General features: G+C 37.0%; 1 protein-coding gene and 1 pseudogene across 12 annotated transcripts in view; one reads left to right on the forward strand and one right to left on the reverse strand.

Moving 5' to 3' along the window:
* Positions 1–21,288, reverse strand: part of PUS10 (pseudouridine synthase 10) — a 71,126-nt gene that overhangs the window by 42,887 nt on the left and 6,951 nt on the right. For all 12 annotated transcript variants that reach the window (XR_013389740.1, XM_077915537.1, XM_077915531.1 and 9 more), the window contains 2 exons: positions 19,771–20,034; positions 18,947–19,033 (listed from right to left, as the gene is read on the reverse strand). Coding sequence is in view for 11 of the 12 variants with exons in the window: in XM_077915537.1 (XP_077771663.1) it covers positions 18,947–19,033; positions 19,771–20,034 (351 nt within the window). In the remaining variant the exon portion in view is untranslated. The remainder of the gene's footprint in view (positions 1–18,946; positions 19,034–19,770; positions 20,035–21,288) is intronic.
* On the forward strand, positions 3,066–15,321 carry LOC144323143 (annexin A2 pseudogene; annotated as a pseudogene).

A 21,288-nucleotide genomic window follows, 5' to 3' on the forward strand; every position in this document is an offset into this window, starting at 1 on the left:
AAGAAAAACACCAACTTTTACCTCACAGTACATTAAAAAAATTAACTCAGGGGGCACCTGGGTGGCTCAGTCAGTTGAGCATCTGCCTTCAGCTCAGGTCATGATCCCAGGTTCCTGGGATCAAAAACCCTGCAGGTTCCTGCAAGTTCCCTGATCAGTGAGGAGTCTGCTTCTCCTTCTCCCTCTGCCTCTTCCCCTGGTCCATCCCCCACTCATGTTTTCTCTCTGTCTCTTAAGTAAATCAATAAAATCTTTTTAAAAATTAACTGAGGTATAAAAGACAGCTATAAACATAAAAGCTTTAAGGAAGAAAACTTTTAGAATAAAACATCATAGAAAATCTTTGCAAACTTGCAGTATACAAGATTTGTTAGCTAGGACATGAACAGCATGAACCATAAGAATAAAAAGCTGATGAATTGTATTTTAACAAAAGTAGAAACTTCTCCTCTTTGACAAATATCATTAAGAAAACTAAAGAACAAGCCACAACATGGGAGATAATATTTGTAATACATATATACATTAAAAAAAACATTAAAAAACATAAAAAATACATATATACATAATAAGGATTTTGATCTAGAATATATTAAGAACTATTACAACTCAATGAAAAGAAGACAACCCAATTTTTTTAAATGGGCAAAAGATTTGACAAAGTCAAATGTGAGAATGTGAGAAGAAACTTCACATTGAAGAATGAATGGCAATTAACTACATGAAAAGATGCTCAACATTAATAGTCATTAGAAAAATAGATACACAATCTCTACACACCCACTAGATTGGCTCAAATGTAAGAAAGTGACAATATCAGGGGTTGCCAAGGATGTGAAGCAACTACAATGCTCACATAACTACAGCAGGAATATAAACGTAAACTGGTAAATCCACTTAGGAAAACTGAATGGCAGTATCTCATTAGATTAAATATATACCTGCCATATGACTTCGCTATTACACTCTATAATATTTATCCAGAAAAAATGAAAACATATATCCACACAAAGAATTATACTTAAAAGTTTGTACAGGGGATCCCTGGTGGCTCAGCGGTTTAGCGCCTGCCTTTGGCCCAGGGTGCCATCCCGGAGTCTCGGGATTGAGTCCCGCGTCGGGCTCCGGGCATGGAGCCTGCTTCTCCCTCTGCCTGTGTCTCTACCTCTCTCTCCTCTCTCTATGACTATCATGAATAAATAATAAAAAATCTATTAAAAATAAATAAATAAATAAATAAATAAATAAATAAATAAATAAATAAAAGTTTGTACAGAGCAGCTTTGTTCGTAATAGCCAAAAACTGTAACGCAGGACTGTGTAGGAGTGCTAGATATGGTTGATTAATACTATTAATACAGTTAATATCATTAGGCCTAATTGGTTTGAGGTGGAAAAAGCAACACTCTTTTTAATATCATTTTGAGTTAGAACAGATTGCTATAAATAATGTGGTGATAGCTCCTAGGCAGTGTTAATATTTGAGTGGCTTTGTTGTTTTCTATTAATGGGTAGAAACAGATTAGTTTCCACCTGCTGCAACTATGACACTTGAATAAAGTAGGGCTGACATGGGTGTAGGGCCCTTAATGGCTGAGGAAAGTCATGGGTGAAGGCCAAATTGGGCAAATTTGCCAGTTATAGCTTCAGAAAATCCAATTAATAGGTGATTAACATAGTTAAGGTTGAGTTTAAAAATTTGTTGAACATCTCATGACTTTACGTTGAATAGCAATCATGCTATTGATATAATAGATTCAACATCTCCAATGCAGTTATATAGAATAGTTTGGAGGACAGTAGTGTTTGTATTTGTTCAGGTGTATTATTAATTAGTAGAAATGACATAATTCCTACTCCTTTTCATCCGATGAAATGTTGGAAGAGGTTGCTGGCAGTGACTAAGATTAGATTAGTAATAAGGAATGTTAAGTATTTGAAAAATTGGTTAATATTGGGCTCTGAATGTATATTTCATACAGAGAATTCTATACTTGACCATGTAACAAAATGTGCTACTAGTAGAAATTCTATTGAGAAATGATCTAGTTTTTTTTTTTTTTTTGAAGATTTCATTTATTTATTTGGATAGAGAGCACACAGGAGAGAGCACAAGGATGGGTGTAGGGGAGGGAGAAGGACAAGCAGACTCCCCATTAACCAGGGAGCTCAATGTGGGGCTCAATCCCAGAACTCCAGGACCATGACCCAAGGTGAGAGAAGATGCTTAACCAATTGAGCCACCCAGGTGCACCGAGAAATAATCTAGTTTAAAGTTAAGCAATAGTTTTAAGGTTTGATTATTTGGTGTCAGTGTGAAATAATTTTTTCTTGGCCTGAGTAAATGACTATTGTGGGATAAAGGCATAGATGATAATTTTTACACAGTATGGATATAGATGCTTTTATACATCTTAGATTTTTATGATTGGTAAAGTTAACATAGTGCACTTAGTATAAGATGTCGATAGATTTATTACCTTTATTTGGAGTTGCACCAATTTTTTGGTTCCTGAGACCAATGGATTATTACTTCTATCTGTTAAAAATCTGAAAACAGGGCACCTGGGTGGCTCAGTGGGTTAAGCATCTGACTTTGGCTCAGGTCATGATCTCAGGGTATTGGGATCGAGCCTGAATTGGGAATCCCTGCTCAGTGGGGAGTCTGCTTCTCTCTCTCCCTTTACCCCTCCCCCCATTTATGTGCTCACTCACTCTTGCTTCTCTCAAATAAGATCTTTAAAATAGAAAAAAAAGTTTGAAAAGCCATATTTTTTATACATGGAGGCATGAATTAATTCTTACATACTTTCTCAGTAAATAAGTTTTGAATTTCTACTATTAGATTCACAATCTAATGTTTTTATTAAACTATATTTACAATAGATGGACATCAAAATAATTTGTGAGTTAAGTGATAAAAGTAGGAAGGGTAGTAAATGTAGGGCTATGAGAGCCTTTTCTCATATGAATGATGGTTAAAATTTTTGAAGTGGCACTTATATTTGCCTCATGATGTTATGGCTAATATAGGGTAGCAATAACAATGTTAATTCCTTAGCATAATGGTAATGTTGGATCATGAAAATGATGATGTAACTACAAATAGTTCTCCAATTAGGCTAATTGTTGGGGGTAAGGCCAAATTGGTAAGGCTCACTAGAAGTCATCATGCTATTAGTAGAAGGAGAAGTCTGTAATCCCCGAGCTAGAATTATAGTTCAGCTGGGAATTTGTTCATAGTTTAAATTTGCTAGGCAAAACAGTGCTGATAATGTAAAGCTGTGGGCAATTATTAGAGATGTAGCTCCTATATAACTTCATGGTATTTAGATAAGAATGGCTACAATTACTAGTGCTATGTGGCTGACAGAGGAATATGCAATGAGTAATTTTAAGTCTGTTTTCCATAGACAGATGGAGCTGGTTATAATTATTCCTCATAAGGATAATGTAAGAAAAGGATATGCATGTAATTTATTAGGGGGTTTAGTGTTGTAGCTCGTAATGTTCTGTAGCTGCCTAGTTCGAGTTGTATGGCTACACAAACTTTGGATCCAACAGCGAGGGGTTTCAAACATGCTTTTGGTAATCAGAGGTGTAGGCCATAGAGAAGTATTTCTACTATAAATGCTATTAGGCATGTTAGTCTTAAGAAAATATTATGTCAAGAACTAGCTTCAGTCCAGTATTGAATTATTAGAAAGTTCAGTGAACCTATAAGATTTTGGATAAAGATTAGGACAATGAGAAGTGGGACTGATCCTACTAGCATATAAAATGAAGTCCTGCATTTAATCATTCTGTTTGGTTTCCTTAGAGGGTAATAATGATTAAGGTTGGAACTAATGTTGCTACAAATAAAATATAAAAGATTAATTCTGTAGCAGTAAAAGTTGTCATTAAGAATATCTGTGGCATAAATAGTATTGTAATATATAGTTTTTAAGGAAGGTTAGTGATTCTTTCATCTAGTGATAGATGAAACTGACTGGTTATGGGTATTAGTGGAAGAAGTCATGTCATTAATGTTAATAAGGGCACTGACAGGGAGTCAGAAAATACGAGTGAAAAGTTAAGGCTGTTGTCATTAAGTTGATTTAGGAGGAATGAGCTAATAAAGCTGATTAGTAGGCTGTAAATCATAGTGTTAATTCAGATTATATTATTTAAATGTATTCCTTATGACTCAGCAATTCTATGTCTGCACGTGTAGAATACGGCTACAAGAATGCTTATGGTTTTACTGTTGGAAATAGCCAAAAACCAGAAATGAACTTAATATCCATTTATAACAGCATGAATAAATTGCAGTATTTTCATGCAGCTGAATACTGTATAGCAATGAAAATGAACAAATTATAGCTCCACATAGCAATAAAGATGAATCTCTCAAAAATGATATCAAATGAAAGAGGCCAGGCACAAAAGATTTATCATGTTATGATTCCATTATTATATAAAGTTCAAAATCAGGCCCATTTAAACTCTAGTTTTACGAGCAAAGACAGTACTTACGTGAGAGGAGAAGACCAGAGTTAACCACTGATGAATATAAAAATAAAAACTTATTAAAAAAGAAAAGAATATTTCTACTCTAGGATAGCTTTTTTTTTTTTTTTGGTAAGATTTTATTTATTTATCTGACAGAGAGAGTGAGCAGAAGCAGGCAGAGCAGCAGGCAGAGGGAGAGGGAGAAACAGGCTCCCCTCTGAGCAAGAGCCTGATGCGGGGCTTGATTCCAGGACCCTGGGATCACGACCTGAGCTGAAGGTAGACACTTAACCGACTGAGCCACTCAGGCACCCCTCTAAGGTAGATTTCAACTTCGAGGACTCATCATATAATCTGTGTTTACTATAAGCTCACTACTTAAACTATGAGAAATGAAAGACCAAACAAATGGGAATAAGACTTTACCTAAGATATCCAACATGTTAACCAATCAACAAACTATATCACAAGTTCAGGAAAAAAAGTCTATGTGCTAACAGAATATCATTTATCCAAACAAACACGCACTCTTATTCAGTACTCTATACCTGTAGTGAGTGATTAAAAGCTCTTCAGAAGATACTTGTAGTACATTTCAATCCTATTTGCAAAATAACTCAGGTTAATTACATCATGAATAAGAATGCTATCCAACAGAAGTGTCCTGAATACATGTCTGCATATTTAAAAATCTTTTGAAATACCAATTTACCACTCATGCCTGGTTACTGATTTACTTAATAGGGCTTGAGTCTACATGCCCACTTCCTTGATAAGGTGAGGATTTCTGAGATGCTTTCAGAAATGGGATGCAGGTCTCACTAAAATCACTATCTCATGGTTTCTAACGTGAATTTATGGTGATAATACCAAATGAATATCATATAATCATTACACATCATAACATTCTAGTTTCAAAGAAAACAAATCCTAGATGTGAACTGAATTCTGAAAAGAAACCATATTATGACTCTTAATAGAAGCATAAAAGAGCTACCTGTCTTGGCATCTTTGCATCTATTTCATTTTTTCATTTCCTTTTACATGCTTCATGACTACATTTAAATAAAATCCATTTTATTTTTTCCCCACCCAAGTTAGTTCCCCTGACATTATGTCTGCCCAAATACTCACAGTAACATTTTAACAATCACTTCAGAGACAGGCAGATCTCTGAAAAAACCATCAAGAGTTTCAATCATAGCAATACATCAACAGTTACATGAATAGCTTTTAAACTATGATATAATGAAAACAATATATGACTCTTTAATTTGCCATGTATATATTATATGTTTGTTTTAAAATAAAAAAATTTGACTTCTTCCTTCTGCTAGTGACTGCTCTGTAGAGACTGCCATACATCCAGCTGATCTCTAATAATAGTTAAACCAAAATATAAAAGCAATAAAAAGGAAGTAGCACTGAGAAATGACACCCCAATGTCCAACTAAAGTCTTTTACATGAGTTTTATAAATAATCAGAGTATCCAAATTTGTTGAAAAATGTTTATAGCATTAAAAAATTGGATAACTATGCATGATAAAAATGACAAAGATTTCTTTCATATGTGGAATTTAAGAAACAAAACAAAAAAGCAAAGGAAAAGAGAAAGAGAGATAGGCAAGTCAAGAAACAGACTCTGAACTCTAGAGAACAAATTGATGGAGGTGGATGGGGGAATGGGTAAAATAGACAATGGGGAATAAGGAGTGCACTTGTGATGAGCACTAGGTTTATGTATGGAATTGTTGAATCCCTGTATTTCACTTGAAACTAATACAACATTGTATGTTAACCATACTGGAACTAAAAAGAAAAAAAAAATCAAGATTTTATTTATTTATTTGAAAGAGACAGAAAGAGAACACAAGTGGGAGGGGACAGAGAGAGAGAGAGAGAAGCAGATCCCTCCTCCAACGCCATGAGTAATGAACCTGACCATGTGGGGCTTGATCCCAGGATTCTGGGATCATGACCTGAGTTGAAGGCAGATGCTTAACTGACTGAGCCACCCAGGTGCCCCTGGAATTAAAATTTTAAAATAATAATAATGGCAAGGAGAAAGACAGTTTTCTTAGAAAAAAATTTCTCAGATAAACATTTCCAAGTGGGCCTTGAATGGTATCTACTCTAGAAAAAGGATTCTATTAGTATTGATTCTGTGTTAATATCAGTGAAGAAAAACAGAGCAGATTTTATTTAAAAGGGAAGATTTGTAAAGATAACTTCCAATATTTTAAGCAACACAACCTATTTTTTTTTTTAAGATTTTATTTATTTATTCATGAGAGACCCAGAGAGAGAGGCAGAGACTTAGGCAGAGGGAGAAGCAGGCTTCCTGCGGGGAACCCAATGTGGGACTTGATCCCAAGACCCCAGGATCACAACCTGAGCTGAAGGCAGATGCTCAACCACTGAGTCACCCAGGCACCCAGAAAAACCGATTTAAAAAAAAAAAAAAAAAAAAAAAAAAGCAGGAACTGGGCAGCCCGGGTGGCTCAGTGGTTTGGCGCCTGCCTTCGGCCCAGGGCGTGATTCTGGAGACCCGGGATCGAGCCCCACGTCAGGTTCCCTGAACGGAGCCTGCTTCTCCCTCTGCCTGTGTTTCTGCCTCTCTCTCAATCTGTGTCTCTCATGAATAAATAAAATATTTTTTAAAAAAGCAGGAACAGCTGTAGCACTACCATTAATCAACACTTTTTAACTGACCTACTCTAAAACTACTTCATTCATCTTTCCTTTATCTAAAAGGGAAGAAAAGAAAAAAAAAGGGAAGAAAAGTAAGTACTGGCACTATTTTTTAAGAAAGAGGTTTCAGACAAGTCAATAATGAAGTTGGATGAGTCTGACTTCAGGGTGGCACCTTCCACCAGCCCCTCTTCTTGAACATTTGGACATATCTGTGACTTGGCTGAAAACCTTACTGTCACTCCCCTCCCCAATTATTAAGGGACTATAACATCATAACCCACTACCTCACACCCAGGTGTACCAATCTTCCCAAGATCAAAGGAAAATCCTCACAAAAATGACTGGAAATTCCTCTATTTTAAGAGATCTAGTGTAATAAAATATTTGATGCAAAACCTATTCTGCATCTACTCCAGTCATCTGATAAAAAAAATCTGAGTATGAGTGTGGTAGGAAAGTCTTTAAAAATGTAATTTTGGGGACTCTTTTATTTTAAAGATTTTATTTATTTATTTGAAAGAGAGAGCACAAGCAGGGAGAGGGGTAGGAGGGGAGGGAGAAGTAGTCTCACTGCTGAGGGGTAGGGGGAAACTCTATCCTAGGACCCTGAGATCATGACCTGAGCCCAAGACAGACGCTTAACTGACTGAGCCACCCAGACACTCCTATAATTTTATTTTTAAAGCCATATTTTTAGAGAATCACCAAATCAACTGGTGATTTATCCTCATTCTTGTTAAAATATAAGTTCTGGTTCCACAAGGTCAAAACCTAGGCTAAGTCTCTCCTGTAAATATAGCAACACAATAACTCACTTTTGAAATCTTATCAAATCACAACATAGTAGGATATAGCAATAAACAACAGCATAAACTTTAGAGTTGGACAGGTGAATTTTTAAATCCTAGGTCTGTTATTTATTAGCAATGTGACCTTGAGTTGCAATTTCATCCTGTATAATAGGGATAATAATAACACCAACTTCAAGGGGTTAGGATGATTAAATTATAAATATTACATATATAAAAATATATTTCAAATTATATAAAAATAATAATTTAGTAGGTTTGAATTACTAAGCCTAAAATATGGTGGTGATATCAGAAAGAAAAAAATAGTTGACATTACTTCTCTATGTAATAAGAGAAACCCAAATCTGAAATAGGCAGAGCCTAAATTAGAACTTCCCTTTTTCTGAAACTTAGTTTACTAGGCCACAAAGTCCTAAAATTAATGAGAAAAAAGTTTGATAAGGAACTCAATAGTTGGTAAGTAGCAATGTGATAATATATTGTATCTTATGGGGAAACTGAGTTTTAAAGAAAAATGATTTCCTTTATCTTCTATTCCTTATTGTATTTCTTATATTTCTTATCATAAATTTTAAAGATGCAAAAGCATAACAATTCACAAGGATGAGACTATCCAAATTAAAACAATAAACTTCAAAATTTTAAGGCTGCCTCGTGTTCTTACTGCACCCTGCTACCTCTCAACTATCCACCTGGGTTGATAAGTCACAGCAACCTATACTTAGCTAGTTCAGGCCAAGAAAAAAACAAAGCTAGGAAGTAAATATATGCATATTCATGTATTTAAACATATGTTTGAATATCCACCAACTGTTCCTAAATTCAATATTATGCTACTGTGGTAGGCTTTATTATTTTTTTTTAATTTTAGATTTTTATTTTTTCATAAGGGACAGAGAGAGAGAGAGAGAGAGGTAGAGACACAGGCAGAGGGAGAAGCAGGCTCCACGCAGGGAGCCTGATGCAGGACTTGATCCCAGGACCCCGGGATCACAACCTGACCTAAAGGCAGACGCTCAACCACTGAGCCACCCAGGTGCCCTTGTGGTGGGCTTTATAATCAGTCTTATTCGTAGTCCTGCTTCACCATGGCATCTCATTCCCAAGAACAGGTTCCATTCCTCTTTGTTGCATGCTGCAGTAACCTCAGGATTAGGTTTTTGTTTTATATGTTGGGCTCTCCTGTGCCTGCTTCCCTAATAATGGGTTATTAGGCTTCTTCAATACCTGCTGTGACTCCTTGACAGCTGGACAACTGATTCGCCCATCCTAACCAGGACTGGGGTTCTGTATAAAGTTTGATGAATTGCATGTTACTCTTCTTTTCTCTCTTGGAACACAGGTGCCAGCTATGTACTGAGTAATATAATAGAATCCTGAACATACTACCATGTCTAGTCTCATGTTCCTCCTGATGCAGCATCTTTGACTGGATTCATTATTCTGGTGATCCTTTGATCCTTGTTTATGTTGAGTGTATGGCTTAATAAATGTAATAGTTAAGAAAAGGCAATGCCCATAGAGCCAAGGCAATCGGGTAAATAAAAACACGTGAGAATATAAGGTGAAAAGATGCTATGGTCTAAAAACAAAAAAGAGCACAAATCAAGGAGGCACATCCAAATTCCAATATGCCACATTACATGAGCTTTGATTTTTCTCTTCTAAAAAGGAGGATGAGTGTTATGATGAGTGAAATAGTCCCAATCTGAGGCTGAAAAAGAAAATCATCTAAGCATATCTTCTTTCTAAACCACAGATATAGAGGATTCATTGAATGGTCAGAAATTAAAAGGGGATCACCTTAAACTCAAAGTTAAGAACTCCTGGATTCTTCATCAGAGATTCTGAATGGATTTACACCGAGGCTGGGGCATACTCAGAGCTCTGACAAATCACAGCCATATACATTATCATCATTTTTCAATGAGTACCATAAAAAGCTGGGAGCCCTGTTCTAGATCACCAAGGTCTCCTGCAGATCTATAATTCTGTGATTCTAATGATGCAGACCTTTATACACTGGTGTTGTGCTCACAGGGACATGCTTTGAGAGTTACTTTTTTATAAGGAAGATAGGTTTAAGTTGCTTCATGTCCTCTAAAACGTTTTTAAAATTGCAGCCAGTATATCCAAAACATAGCAAGGTTACTGTCCCCCCACCCCATTCATGGAGAGTCCACTGAAAGATACTTAACAGCCAGAGACAGTGATCTCTATAATTTTGCCTGTTTTTCAGTGTCTCATTCAGCAACCTTATAAAAATATGTTCTGCGTGATTTAGTGGACCACACAGGAACTGAAGTAAGGTCTACACAACAAACCTAATGAAAACTAGGGCTACAAATTCTGAACACTTCTTAGTAAGCTCAGAAAAAGTTTGTTGGCCAAAGTGAACCCTGAGGTGCTTTTAAAAGATAGGTGAGAAAGAACAAAAAGTGATTTAGGCAAGGTGCTTATACAAAATAAGAATCTGAGATGTCACTGAAAATGAACAAAAAGCTGAAAATACACATGCTAAATCAAAGTCTGGGTAACGAATGAGCCTGCATACACAATATGAACTTGGAAGTGTAGTCTCTGTACCTGAAGTCAAAGTGATTTCAACAAATCCAGTCTTTTAAATACCCATTTGTCAGAATTTTTTTTTGATGATTTAATTTATTTATTCATGAGAGACAGAGACAGAGAGAGAGTGAGAGGCACAGACATAGGAAGAGGGAGAAGCAGGCTCCATGCAGGAAGCTCAGCGTGGGACTTGATCCCAGGACTCCGGGATCACGCCCTGAGCCAAAGGCAGATGCTCAACCGCTGAGCCACCCAGGCGTCCCCCTTTTGTCAGAATTCAAGAAAAACATTTGTAAATATAAACTGTTACCACAGAAATGGTACTGCTTTTATTTCTGGTTAGATTTCTAGGGCTACATATAATTTATAGTACTTAGTGTAAAGCAGGAAGATACAATTATAAAAATGAAAGGGAAAAAGTTTTGATTTGACAAATAAAACTCCAACTATATCAAGTTGCATGTCAAGAAGTAGGTGTTTCACAAAACCAAAGTAACATTTAAGAGACACTATATCCATTTAAAGTCAATAAAGTGAGAAAACTGTTTCCACACACTACCAAAAAGTCAAACTGATAGTGCAATATTGCCCTCTACTGGACCATACTAGTAAAGATAAACCTAAAATAACAGTAGGACTAACAGTTTACTTTTATTGGGCTTTAACAGAATGTTTTTTTCCCATAAATGTTAGTTTAGCCTAATATTAGCATAAGTCTGGGTCATTCATTCTATAATAATTTTAGTGTGAAAAAATAATAATTTTAGTGTGGCATTAATGTGGTATAGTTTAGAAGACTCAATTACGAATATAAGGTAACAAAGAATAACAAATATAATAAATATTTTTCTTAAAACTATATAGTATCTTGGAGTTGAAAAAGCTGAACAAAGTCTCTAGTCTAATCAACTATATAGTGTATACATTCCTTCTACATATCTCTGCCAAATAGTCACCCAGCCTTGGCTTAAATATTCTGGTAATAGACAACACCATCCCTGAAAACAGTCTATCCTGTTCTGCATAATTCCATAAAGCTGAAAATTACTTCCTCACCTAATTCCATCTCTGCAGCAGAAAACCCCTTAAATATTTAAGAAGAGCAAATTCATGGGGCACCTGGGTGGCTCAGTCCATTAATCATCTGCCTTCAGCTCAGGTCATGATCTCTGGGATTGAGGTCCTGAGATTAAGCCCCACATCAGGCTCTGAGCTCAGCAGAGAGTCTGCTTCTCCCTCTGCCTCTCCCTTCACTTGTGCGCTCTCTCTCTCTCTCTCTTTTTCAAATAAATAAAACCTTAACACACACATTTATTATCTTACGGTGCTTTAGGTCAGAAGACCACCACGGGTCTCCCTGGGCTAACACCGAGGTGTCAACAGGGCTGCATTCCTTTCTGGAGAATCTAGGCTAGGAGAATACATTTCTTTGCCTTTCCTAGCTTCCATAGGCCACCCATATCCCGTAGTTCCTTTCCACTGTCTTCAAAACGAGCAACATTGCATCTGACCATTCTTTCATAATCACATCTTCCTCTGACCCTGACCTCAGCCAAGAAAGGTGCTTCTAAGGCCTCATATAATTGGGTTGAGCCCAGCAATCCGCTTTCAACACCTTTCTCCAAGTGAGTTTCAGATCTGCAGAGTACACTTGGAGAAACACTGTCCAGTTTGAAATCAGTTACTAAGCAGTTCCTTTCGGGTATGGCCAGCCAGGTCAACCCACCCAATTGTCTTTACATTCTGCTCATGTATCCTGCCACGTTCGAGAAGTTAACATAAGAAAGAAACCTGCTCAAAGGACTAGCTGAATTCCAGTCACATTGGTGCTACCATATTTCCCTGCTCTACCAGTCCTGCTAATCTTTAAAAGGAAGAAATGATGCAGACAGAACTTGTTCTTTTTTTTTAAGATTTTATTTATTTATTCATGAGAGACCCAGAGACAGAGACAGAGACAGAGAGAGAGAGAGAGAGAGAGAGAGGCAGAGACACAAGCAGAGGGAGAAGCAGGCTCCATGCAGGGAGCCTGATGTGGGACTCCATCCCAGGTCTCCAGGATCACGCCCTGGGCTGAAGGCTGCACTAAACCGCTGAGCCACCCAGGGATCCCCATAACTTGTTCTTAATGAGTCTGCTCAGTGTGTTGACCAAGTGCTCCTTATCCTCAATATCTTGCCAAGGTTTTAGAGTCAAGCTCACCAGCTGGTAGTTAACAAAACCACCTGTAGAAAATGGAACTGCCTTCTCTGTCTCCAGTTTCCGCTACCTTTTAAAGCTCTCAAAGATCATGAACAACTGCAAGTTCTTTCTGAATCCATCCTGGAATGTCATTTATCTAGTCCCAAATACCTGAATCCATTTAGAGAAGCTTCACCACGTGGAACTTTCAGTCTCCCTCACCAATCAATGATCATTCTACCCATTCAGGTTGAAGATCATTCTCCTTGACAAAAAGGATAGAGGCAGAGATCCCTGGATGGCTCAGCGGTTGAGTGTCTGCCTTCCACCCAGGGCATGATCCTGGAGTTTCAAGATTGAGTCCCAGATAGGGTTCCCTGCATGGAGCCTGTTTCTCTCTCTGCCTGTGTCTCTGTCTCTGCCTGTGTCTCGGTCTCTGCCTCTGTCTCTCTCTCATGAATAAATAAAATCTTAAAAAAAAAAAAAAAAAAAAAGGATAGAAGCCAAAGTAAGACTTCAGAAGTTTCATTTTCCCTGTATTATCCATCAGTAGTACCAATTCCAAATACATCCCCTTTTTTGTTTCTTGCTGTAATCATAACTTAAAGCACCCCCAACTCTTCCTTAGCAATTCTTACAAGGCTCTACTCATTCAAGATTTGATTTTCCAGTTGCTATTACAGAACTAAGCCTCCTTCTTACATTTGCATTGCTCTGACTTTATTTTTTCTGTATCTTTTTTGGAAACTGATTTCAATTTGGCAAAAAAAAAAATTACAATCGGAGCTGGATGATACACATACACAGGGACTCACTAGGCTAGTCTTACTACTTTTTATATTTTCCAAAATAAAAAGTCAAGTAAATACATATAAATACAAATGTTTATATAAACACAGAGAGAGATGCCTCAATTTCTTCTTCATAGGGATGTATTTTTATCCTTAAACTTTCTTCTGTTGGTTGGGATAATTTGGGTTTGTTTATTTTAAAGATTTTATTTATTTTTGAGAGAGCACAAGCAGGTGAGGGGCAGAGGGAGAAGCAGACCTGTTCAGCAGGGACCTCAACATGGGGCTTGATCCCAGGACCTTGGGATCATGACCTGAGCCAAAGGCAGATGCTTAACCACCTGAGCCACCCAGGCAACACAGGGATAATTTGGCTTTAATTAAAGTCTGAATTACACTTTTTCTGAACCTCACAAACCTTTTAATTTACCTTCCAGCCCAGATTCCTCTGCCATTTTTCTCTAACTGCCTTTTCTTTGCATCGTTTGACACCTATCAAAGTAAAGGCTAAAGGCTCCAAAACTGGGGGCACTTGTAGCTCTTGGCGCCCAGCCCAGCTTCTTTCAAAATGTTTTACTGTTCATGAAATTCTCTGCAAGCTCAGCTTGGAGGGTGATCATTCCATGCCCCCAAATGCATACAGGTGGATGAAAGCATACACCAATTTTGATGCTGAGCATGATGCTCTGGCACTGAAAAGGCCATCAGGACCAAAGATGTGGATGAGGTCACCATTGTCAACATTTTGAGCACCCACAGCAATGAAGAGAGACAGGATACTGCCTTTACTTACCAAAGAAGGATCAAAAAGGAACTTGCATCAGCCCTGAAGTCAGCCTTGTCCAGCCACCTGAGGACTGTGATTTGGGGCCTATTGAAAACACCTGCTCACTATGATGCTTCAGAGTTGAAAACCTCCATGAAAGGGCTGGGGACTGATGAGGACTCACTCTTTGAGATCATATGCTCAAGGACCAACCAAAATCTTCAGGAAATTAACAGAGTCCTCAAGGAAATGTACAAGACTTATCTGTAGGACATGATTTCTAACACATCTAGTGACTTCCACAAGCTGATGGTTGCCCTTGCTAATGGTAGAAGAGCAGAGGATGACTCTGGCATTGATTATGAACTGACTGACCAAGACTCCTGGGATCTCTATAATACTGGAGCGAAGAGGAAAGGAACTGATGTGCCCAAGTGGATCAGCATCACAACTGTGCCAAGTGTGTGTCACCTCCAGAAAGTAGTTGAAAGGTACAAGAGCTACAGCCCTTATGACACATTGAAGAGTATCAAGAAGGAGGTCAAAGGAGCCCTGGAAAATGCTTTCCTCAACCAGTTCCAGTACATTCAGAACAAGGTGCTCTATTTTGCTGACTGACTATATGACTCCAAGAAAGATAAGGGGACTCTCGATAAAATCCTAAATCATGATCTATCATGATCTTCTGCAGTGAAGTGGCCTTGTTGAAATTTAGGTCTGAATTCAGAGAAAGTACAGAAAGTCCCCATACGACTACATCCAGCAAGACATGAGGGCGACTGCGAGAAAGCACTGCTGTCCCTGTGTGGTGGGAATGATTGAGGCCTATGAAGGCATGAGCATCCAGGAATGGTGTTCCTTGTTTCCAGCTAACAGTTCTAGAAAATATCTTGTAACTAACAGACCCCTTGTACCTATTCCTGTAAGGATGACATTAGCATTGCCCCACCCCATCCTTATTTTGGTTGCCTAAGCAATGCCTGCCTCTCATGTCTAGTCTCTCCTTTTAGCCAAAGAAATGAACATACCAAAGAATTGGAAGTGGATGTGAAACACTTTGTCTCTTGTATATTGTGTCATAAACAGATGAATAGGGATCCCTGGGTGGCTCAGCGGTTTGGCGCCTGCATTCGGCCCAGGGCGTGATCCTGGGGACCCGGGATGGAGTCCCACATCGGGCTGCCTGCCTGGAGCCTGCTTCTCCCTCTGCCTGTGTCTCTGCCTCTCTCTCTCTCTCTGTGCATCTGTCATGAATAAATAAATAAAATCTTTAAAAAAAATAAAATAAACAGATGAATAAATGGAATTTTTACTCTAAAAAAAGTGTAGGATATATTCTAATTATGCCTGTTTCTCTCTTCCTATTAGGAACATAAATTTTAAAAAGTTATCAGATTATTATTAGATGAGATTATTTCTGCCATTATCCTTTAGGACAGCAGTTCTCAAAGTGTGCTCCTTTATTATAGAAGTACCAATATCACCCATGAGCTTGTTAGACATACAAATTCATGGGTCCCACCGACCTACTGTACCAGAATCTCTAAGGAAGGGGCCTGGGAAACTCTCCAAATGAATCCTATGCATATTAGAGTGTGAGAACCATTATTTTAGAAGACACTATTCCAATTCAAAAGCTGTCAATGTGCTTTTAACCAATGCGATTTCCATCAAGTGCCTAGATAATGGGAGTCCCTCATACTACTGTAAACACTAACCTTTATGATTATCTTATATCTGCAACTCATCACCTTTTCCCTTGGCTAAAGGTCATACAACACATTACCATTTCTGTATCTATCCCATTTTTCTCTTTTTTATTCTCTTCTAGATGGTGTTCAGCATCCTTTCACTCACAGGATCTCAGATCTCAGTGCAGGTATATAATTTCTTGCCATATCATACTATTCTCTCTCTCCTTTTATCAAATCTGACTCTAATTAAAAAGACATCCTTCCACTGTTACATTCAAGTGGGGAGCCGAAATCAAGAAAGTCATCAAGATGGTCATGATAAATTTCTATTTTTTTTTAAGATTTTATTTATTTATTCATGAGACACACACACACACACACACACACACACACACTCACACAGAGAGAGAGAGAGAGAGAGAGAGAGAGAGGCGCAGAGACACAGACAGAGGAGAAGCAGGCTCCATGCAGAAAGCCCGATGCGGGACTCGATCCCGGGACTCTAGGATCACGCCCTGGACTGAAGGCAGGCGCCAAACCGCTGAGCCACCCAGGGATCCCCGATAAATCTCTATTTTATCATTCAAATTTTGTATACTGTTATAAAGACTTTGGAGCCTCTAAGTATTACACCTACCTAGATTGCATAATGTTGTCTTTTCTGAGTCTCCATTTATTCTGCTATGTCTTACTTGATGTCTAACAGGGATATATCAGTTAATCTGCTTGTTTGTCTCCTCTCTAGCAGTATTCAATCTAAAATTGTCCTAACCAGATCAGACAGTTCCTAGGAAAATACACACAGATGCATTGTACAAAATATAATAATGAAAAAAAATCACAAAGTGAGCCATAAACACAATTTGCTAAAGAAATCTGGGTTCCAGGGGCACCTGGGTGGCTCAGTGGTTGAGTGTCTGCCTTCAGCTCAGGTCATGATCCCGGGGTCCTGGGATCGAGTTCCACATCGGGCTTCCTGCAGGGAGCCTGCTTCTCCCTCTGCCTATGTCTCTGCCTCTCTGTGTCTGTCATGAATAAATAAATAAAATCTTTAAAAAAAAAATATATATATATATATAAAGTCTAAAAGGAAGAGTTTGGTGGTAAGATATATAACCACACTTAGAAAATATGCTTATTTCTATTTTTGTTACTCAAACACTGCAACTTTTAATGAGTCACAGCTTTCAGAAGTCTGTTTCTTGCTACCAAAATTGGATCCTGAAAATGACCTATTCATGAGAAATGCTTTGATGACTGACTAGGAAATGACTTCATGTGTTTATAAACCTCTGTACATCATCATCATCCCCTTTATTTGTTCAGTCATCTTGTTATTGACAGAGGTATTACTTAAAATTTTTCTACTCTTTTTCACTTCCCAGCTCTTCACTTTCATTCATCCAGCTTCATCAGGTCTTAAGTCAATCTTCAGCTTTTTGGAGGCTAAAAAACCTATTATTTGCTCCAACATATTTTGCTCACCCAAAGAAAGTGATGGTATGAGATATAATGTTCTTTTTTTTTTTTTTTAAGATTTATTTATTTATGATAGACAGAGAGAGAGAGAGAGAGAGGCAGAGACACAGGAGGAGAGAGAAGCAGGCTCCATGCCAGGAGCCCGACACGGGATTCAATCCCGGGACTCCAGGATCGCGCCCTGGGCCAAAGGCAGGCGCTAAACCACTGAGCCACCCAGGGATCCCCGGTATGAGATATAATGTTCTGATAAGTCTTCAGATTCTTAGGGAAAAGACACCTTACATATATAAATGGATATATTTAGAACTCATTGTTGTAATTTGAAATTAGAAAGATCATTTTCCCTGTAAGATAATTTTACATTTTCATGTCATTTTCGACGCACAAGAATGTCATAGTAATGACTACTATTATTTTTATCACTTAACAAAGGAAAAAAGTTAAAATAAACATGAGGCTACTTCTCTCCCTTTTCCTGTTGACTAAAAGAGGTACCCCCTTTCTATATTTTACTCCAGAAAATAAGTAGGTTCGGCATTACTGAAATAACCCTACCCCCAGACCATTATAACATGGATGTATCTACCCCAAAACATCTCTGAAGTTCTCCTCAAATCTCTTTCTCACACCCTAATGACTGAGGCATCCAGGCACCCCTACAAATCTCTTTCTCTAACCAACATGCCTCATCCAGATCTAAAGCTTAATGAATATATACTATAGAATGAGGACCTAAAAGAAAAAAAAAAAAAAGACAATCCTTTCAATGGCATAAGGAACACTGTTTTCTTTACTAAGTCTTCAAAAAGTGACTTAAACCAGTCACTTTACATGGTGAAAACAAGAGAAATTATCTGAAATCTCTACCTTTCAATTCCTTTAGAAGACTCCTGGCCTTTGGGTTGTTTTTCATGCCCAAAGGCACTATGCTTTTATTTAACTTCTACAGAAGACTGACCATGTGATATTGTCAGTCCTGCTGATATAATATTAAAAACTAAAACTAAAACAAAAACACACAGACATGGGCAGCCCTGGTGGCGCAGCGGTTTAGCGCCGCCTGCAGCCCAGGGCGTGATCCTGGAGACCCTGGATCGAGTCCCACATCAGGCTCTCTGTATGATGCCTGCTTCTCCCTCTGTCTGTGTCTCTGCCTCTCTCTCTCTCTGTATCTATGAATAAAAAAAAAAAAAAAAAAAAAAATCTTAAAAAAAAAGAACAAAAAAAAACACGCAAAAAAACCCACCAGTCCTATGATAAACTAACTTAATAATTCCTTTTCTCATCCATTCATTCAACATTATTAAGCAGCTATAATGCCATGCTTTCAATCATCAATCATTCAATAAGTACACAAAAAATGAAAAATATAATATGATAAGGAGTATTTTTACATCTCCATTTTTCTAAGATATTTCTAGTATGCATTTCACATATAGTTTCATGCATTTAAATGGTCTTACCTCTCTTACAGATAGCTGTGGTGGGAAGGAGACTGAAAATACCAAGTTGGTAAATTCAAACCCAGAGGCCTCAACTTTTTGGCACACCTAAAAAAGTATTACATAAAAGCATTTTTTAATTACATAAGACAGTATTATATAAATTCTCAGGAATTGCTGAAAATTTTACACTAATCTTCATAACATGAGTTTTTGGTCCAGGAGATCCACTACACTTTTAAACTTTCACCTTTGAGAATTCTCATAAACATCCCAAAATCAAATATTTGCTAACTATGATCCAGAAGACTGTTATCACGAGATGCCAACACAGCCAAGACTCACTTGCAGAACAATCTGTTGAATGTCAAAAGTTTTCTATTAGATCACCTCATAATTTAAAAAATATTTTTAACAAAATAAAGCCAAATTTAGCATTCCTGTCAGCTAGAAACAAAAGGCAATCCCACATTCAATCGTGTACCTTCCACAAGACTGTAACACTTGTCTTTTCAAGACACTAAGTATGACCAAGAGCTTTTCTCTAACTCCTTAGCTATGTTAAACAGCAGAGGGAAAAACCATTATATTGTTCTTCAGTTGAGTAGCGCTCATGACTGAAATACATGGACACCTACTACATTAATTTTCAGTTTTCTTGTTAATAAAGAAGCAATTTGAGAATAGTAGGCCTGTTGTTTTTTTTTGAATTAAGAAATGTTTTAATGATGCATTGGTGTAAAGCATGTTGAAATGAATAGTATTGTTACTTTAGATTCAAGACTTCTAAGCTTTAAGACTAAAAATTTTACATAATTGCACATATAATGAAAAAGATTATTTACCTTTTTAATGAATTCTTTTTCACAAAATTCTTGAAGAATTCCTAGACATACATTGCACACATTTAAATTTGAATTCTTGGAAGCAATGTGACCATCTTCAATATTGGAGACCTTTGCCTCTCCATTCTGACTCAGATTATCAATCCTATCAATCCCATCTTCTAGTTCTTGTAGTCGAATTTTCTTGGGAGGTGGGTTTGGAACTTCCAAAATTAATTCATCTTTTTCAGTTTCCAGAAATTTCTGTAGTTCATTGAGCAACTCCTGGAAAGTTAATTTGAAAAAAGTAATAACCCTTTGACAATGCCCTAAAGGTTAAGATGAAAACAGAAGTGAAATTATGATATAGTGCAGATTTACACAATGTTGATTTTTAGCAATTTTGGAGCAATTGATAAATTTTATTAGCCAGCACTGGCTTTCTGGGTAATTCAAAAGAGAATTACCTAACTCCTACATGTGTGAATATTTTTCCAAAAGAGTTTTATATCTTAGTGAAGCTAAAGTCCTGAAAGTGAGGCAGAAGGTGCCATTAACAAATCTGTTACATGCATTACTCTATTTACTCTGCTTGAGTTTATTGCACTTTGCAGATATTGCATCTTTAGAAATGACAGGTTTGTGTATCAAACAAGTATCAAACAAGTCTATCATCACCATTTTTCCAACAGCATTTCTGTCTCTGTGTCACATTTTAGTAATTCTCGCAATATTTCAAATGTTTTCATTATTATACTTGTGATAGTGATCTGTGATCAAGGATCATGACTTGCTGAAAGCTCAGATAATGGCATTTTTTAGCAATAAGTTATTTTTTAATTAAGTATGTACATTTTTAAAACATAATTCTATTACACAATAGACTATAGTATATTATAAACATAAGTTTCATATGCACTGGGAAACCAAAAAATTAGTTTGACTCACTTCATTGTGATAATCACTTTATTATAGTGGTCTGGAACCAAACCCACAATATCTCTGAAGTATGCCTGTAATTTGGTTTGTGAAGGTCATTCACTTGCTAATTTTAGTAAACAAACAAAACAAAACAAAAACAATCAAAAAAACCTCCTTCAAAAAAAAAAAAAAAAAAAAACCTCCTTCAATTCTATTTATTAACAAATAGAAATACAAACTGAATTTCCACCCTTGCTAGGTTGCTTAATAATTTCACAATCACAAAACATTGTACATTTATTCAACATGAAATCTGAAAAATTAGAGATTATACATCTATTAAGTAAATGTAATTTCAAGACAAGTTACTAAACAAAGGTAAACAGATGTCAGTAATGCTGAAATTTGGCACCATTAATTTCCAAAACCATTTATATGCATTAATTGGAAGAAGCCCTTTGCTACATTCTGGTTTGCCCCATTTCTGTTACCGTTTGTACTAAAATGTTAAAAGTTGAATTCTTTTGAAACCATTCTCATATTTCAGAGATTCTACCCATCTAAATACTCAGAGAACTTATTCTCTGTTTTATCTAAATTATACAGATTTTATTATTC

The sequence above is a fragment of the Canis aureus genome, chromosome 11, assembly GCF_053574225.1.
Source record: "Canis aureus isolate CA01 chromosome 11, VMU_Caureus_v.1.0, whole genome shotgun sequence".
Classification (NCBI taxonomy): Eukaryota; Metazoa; Chordata; class Mammalia; order Carnivora; family Canidae; genus Canis; species Canis aureus.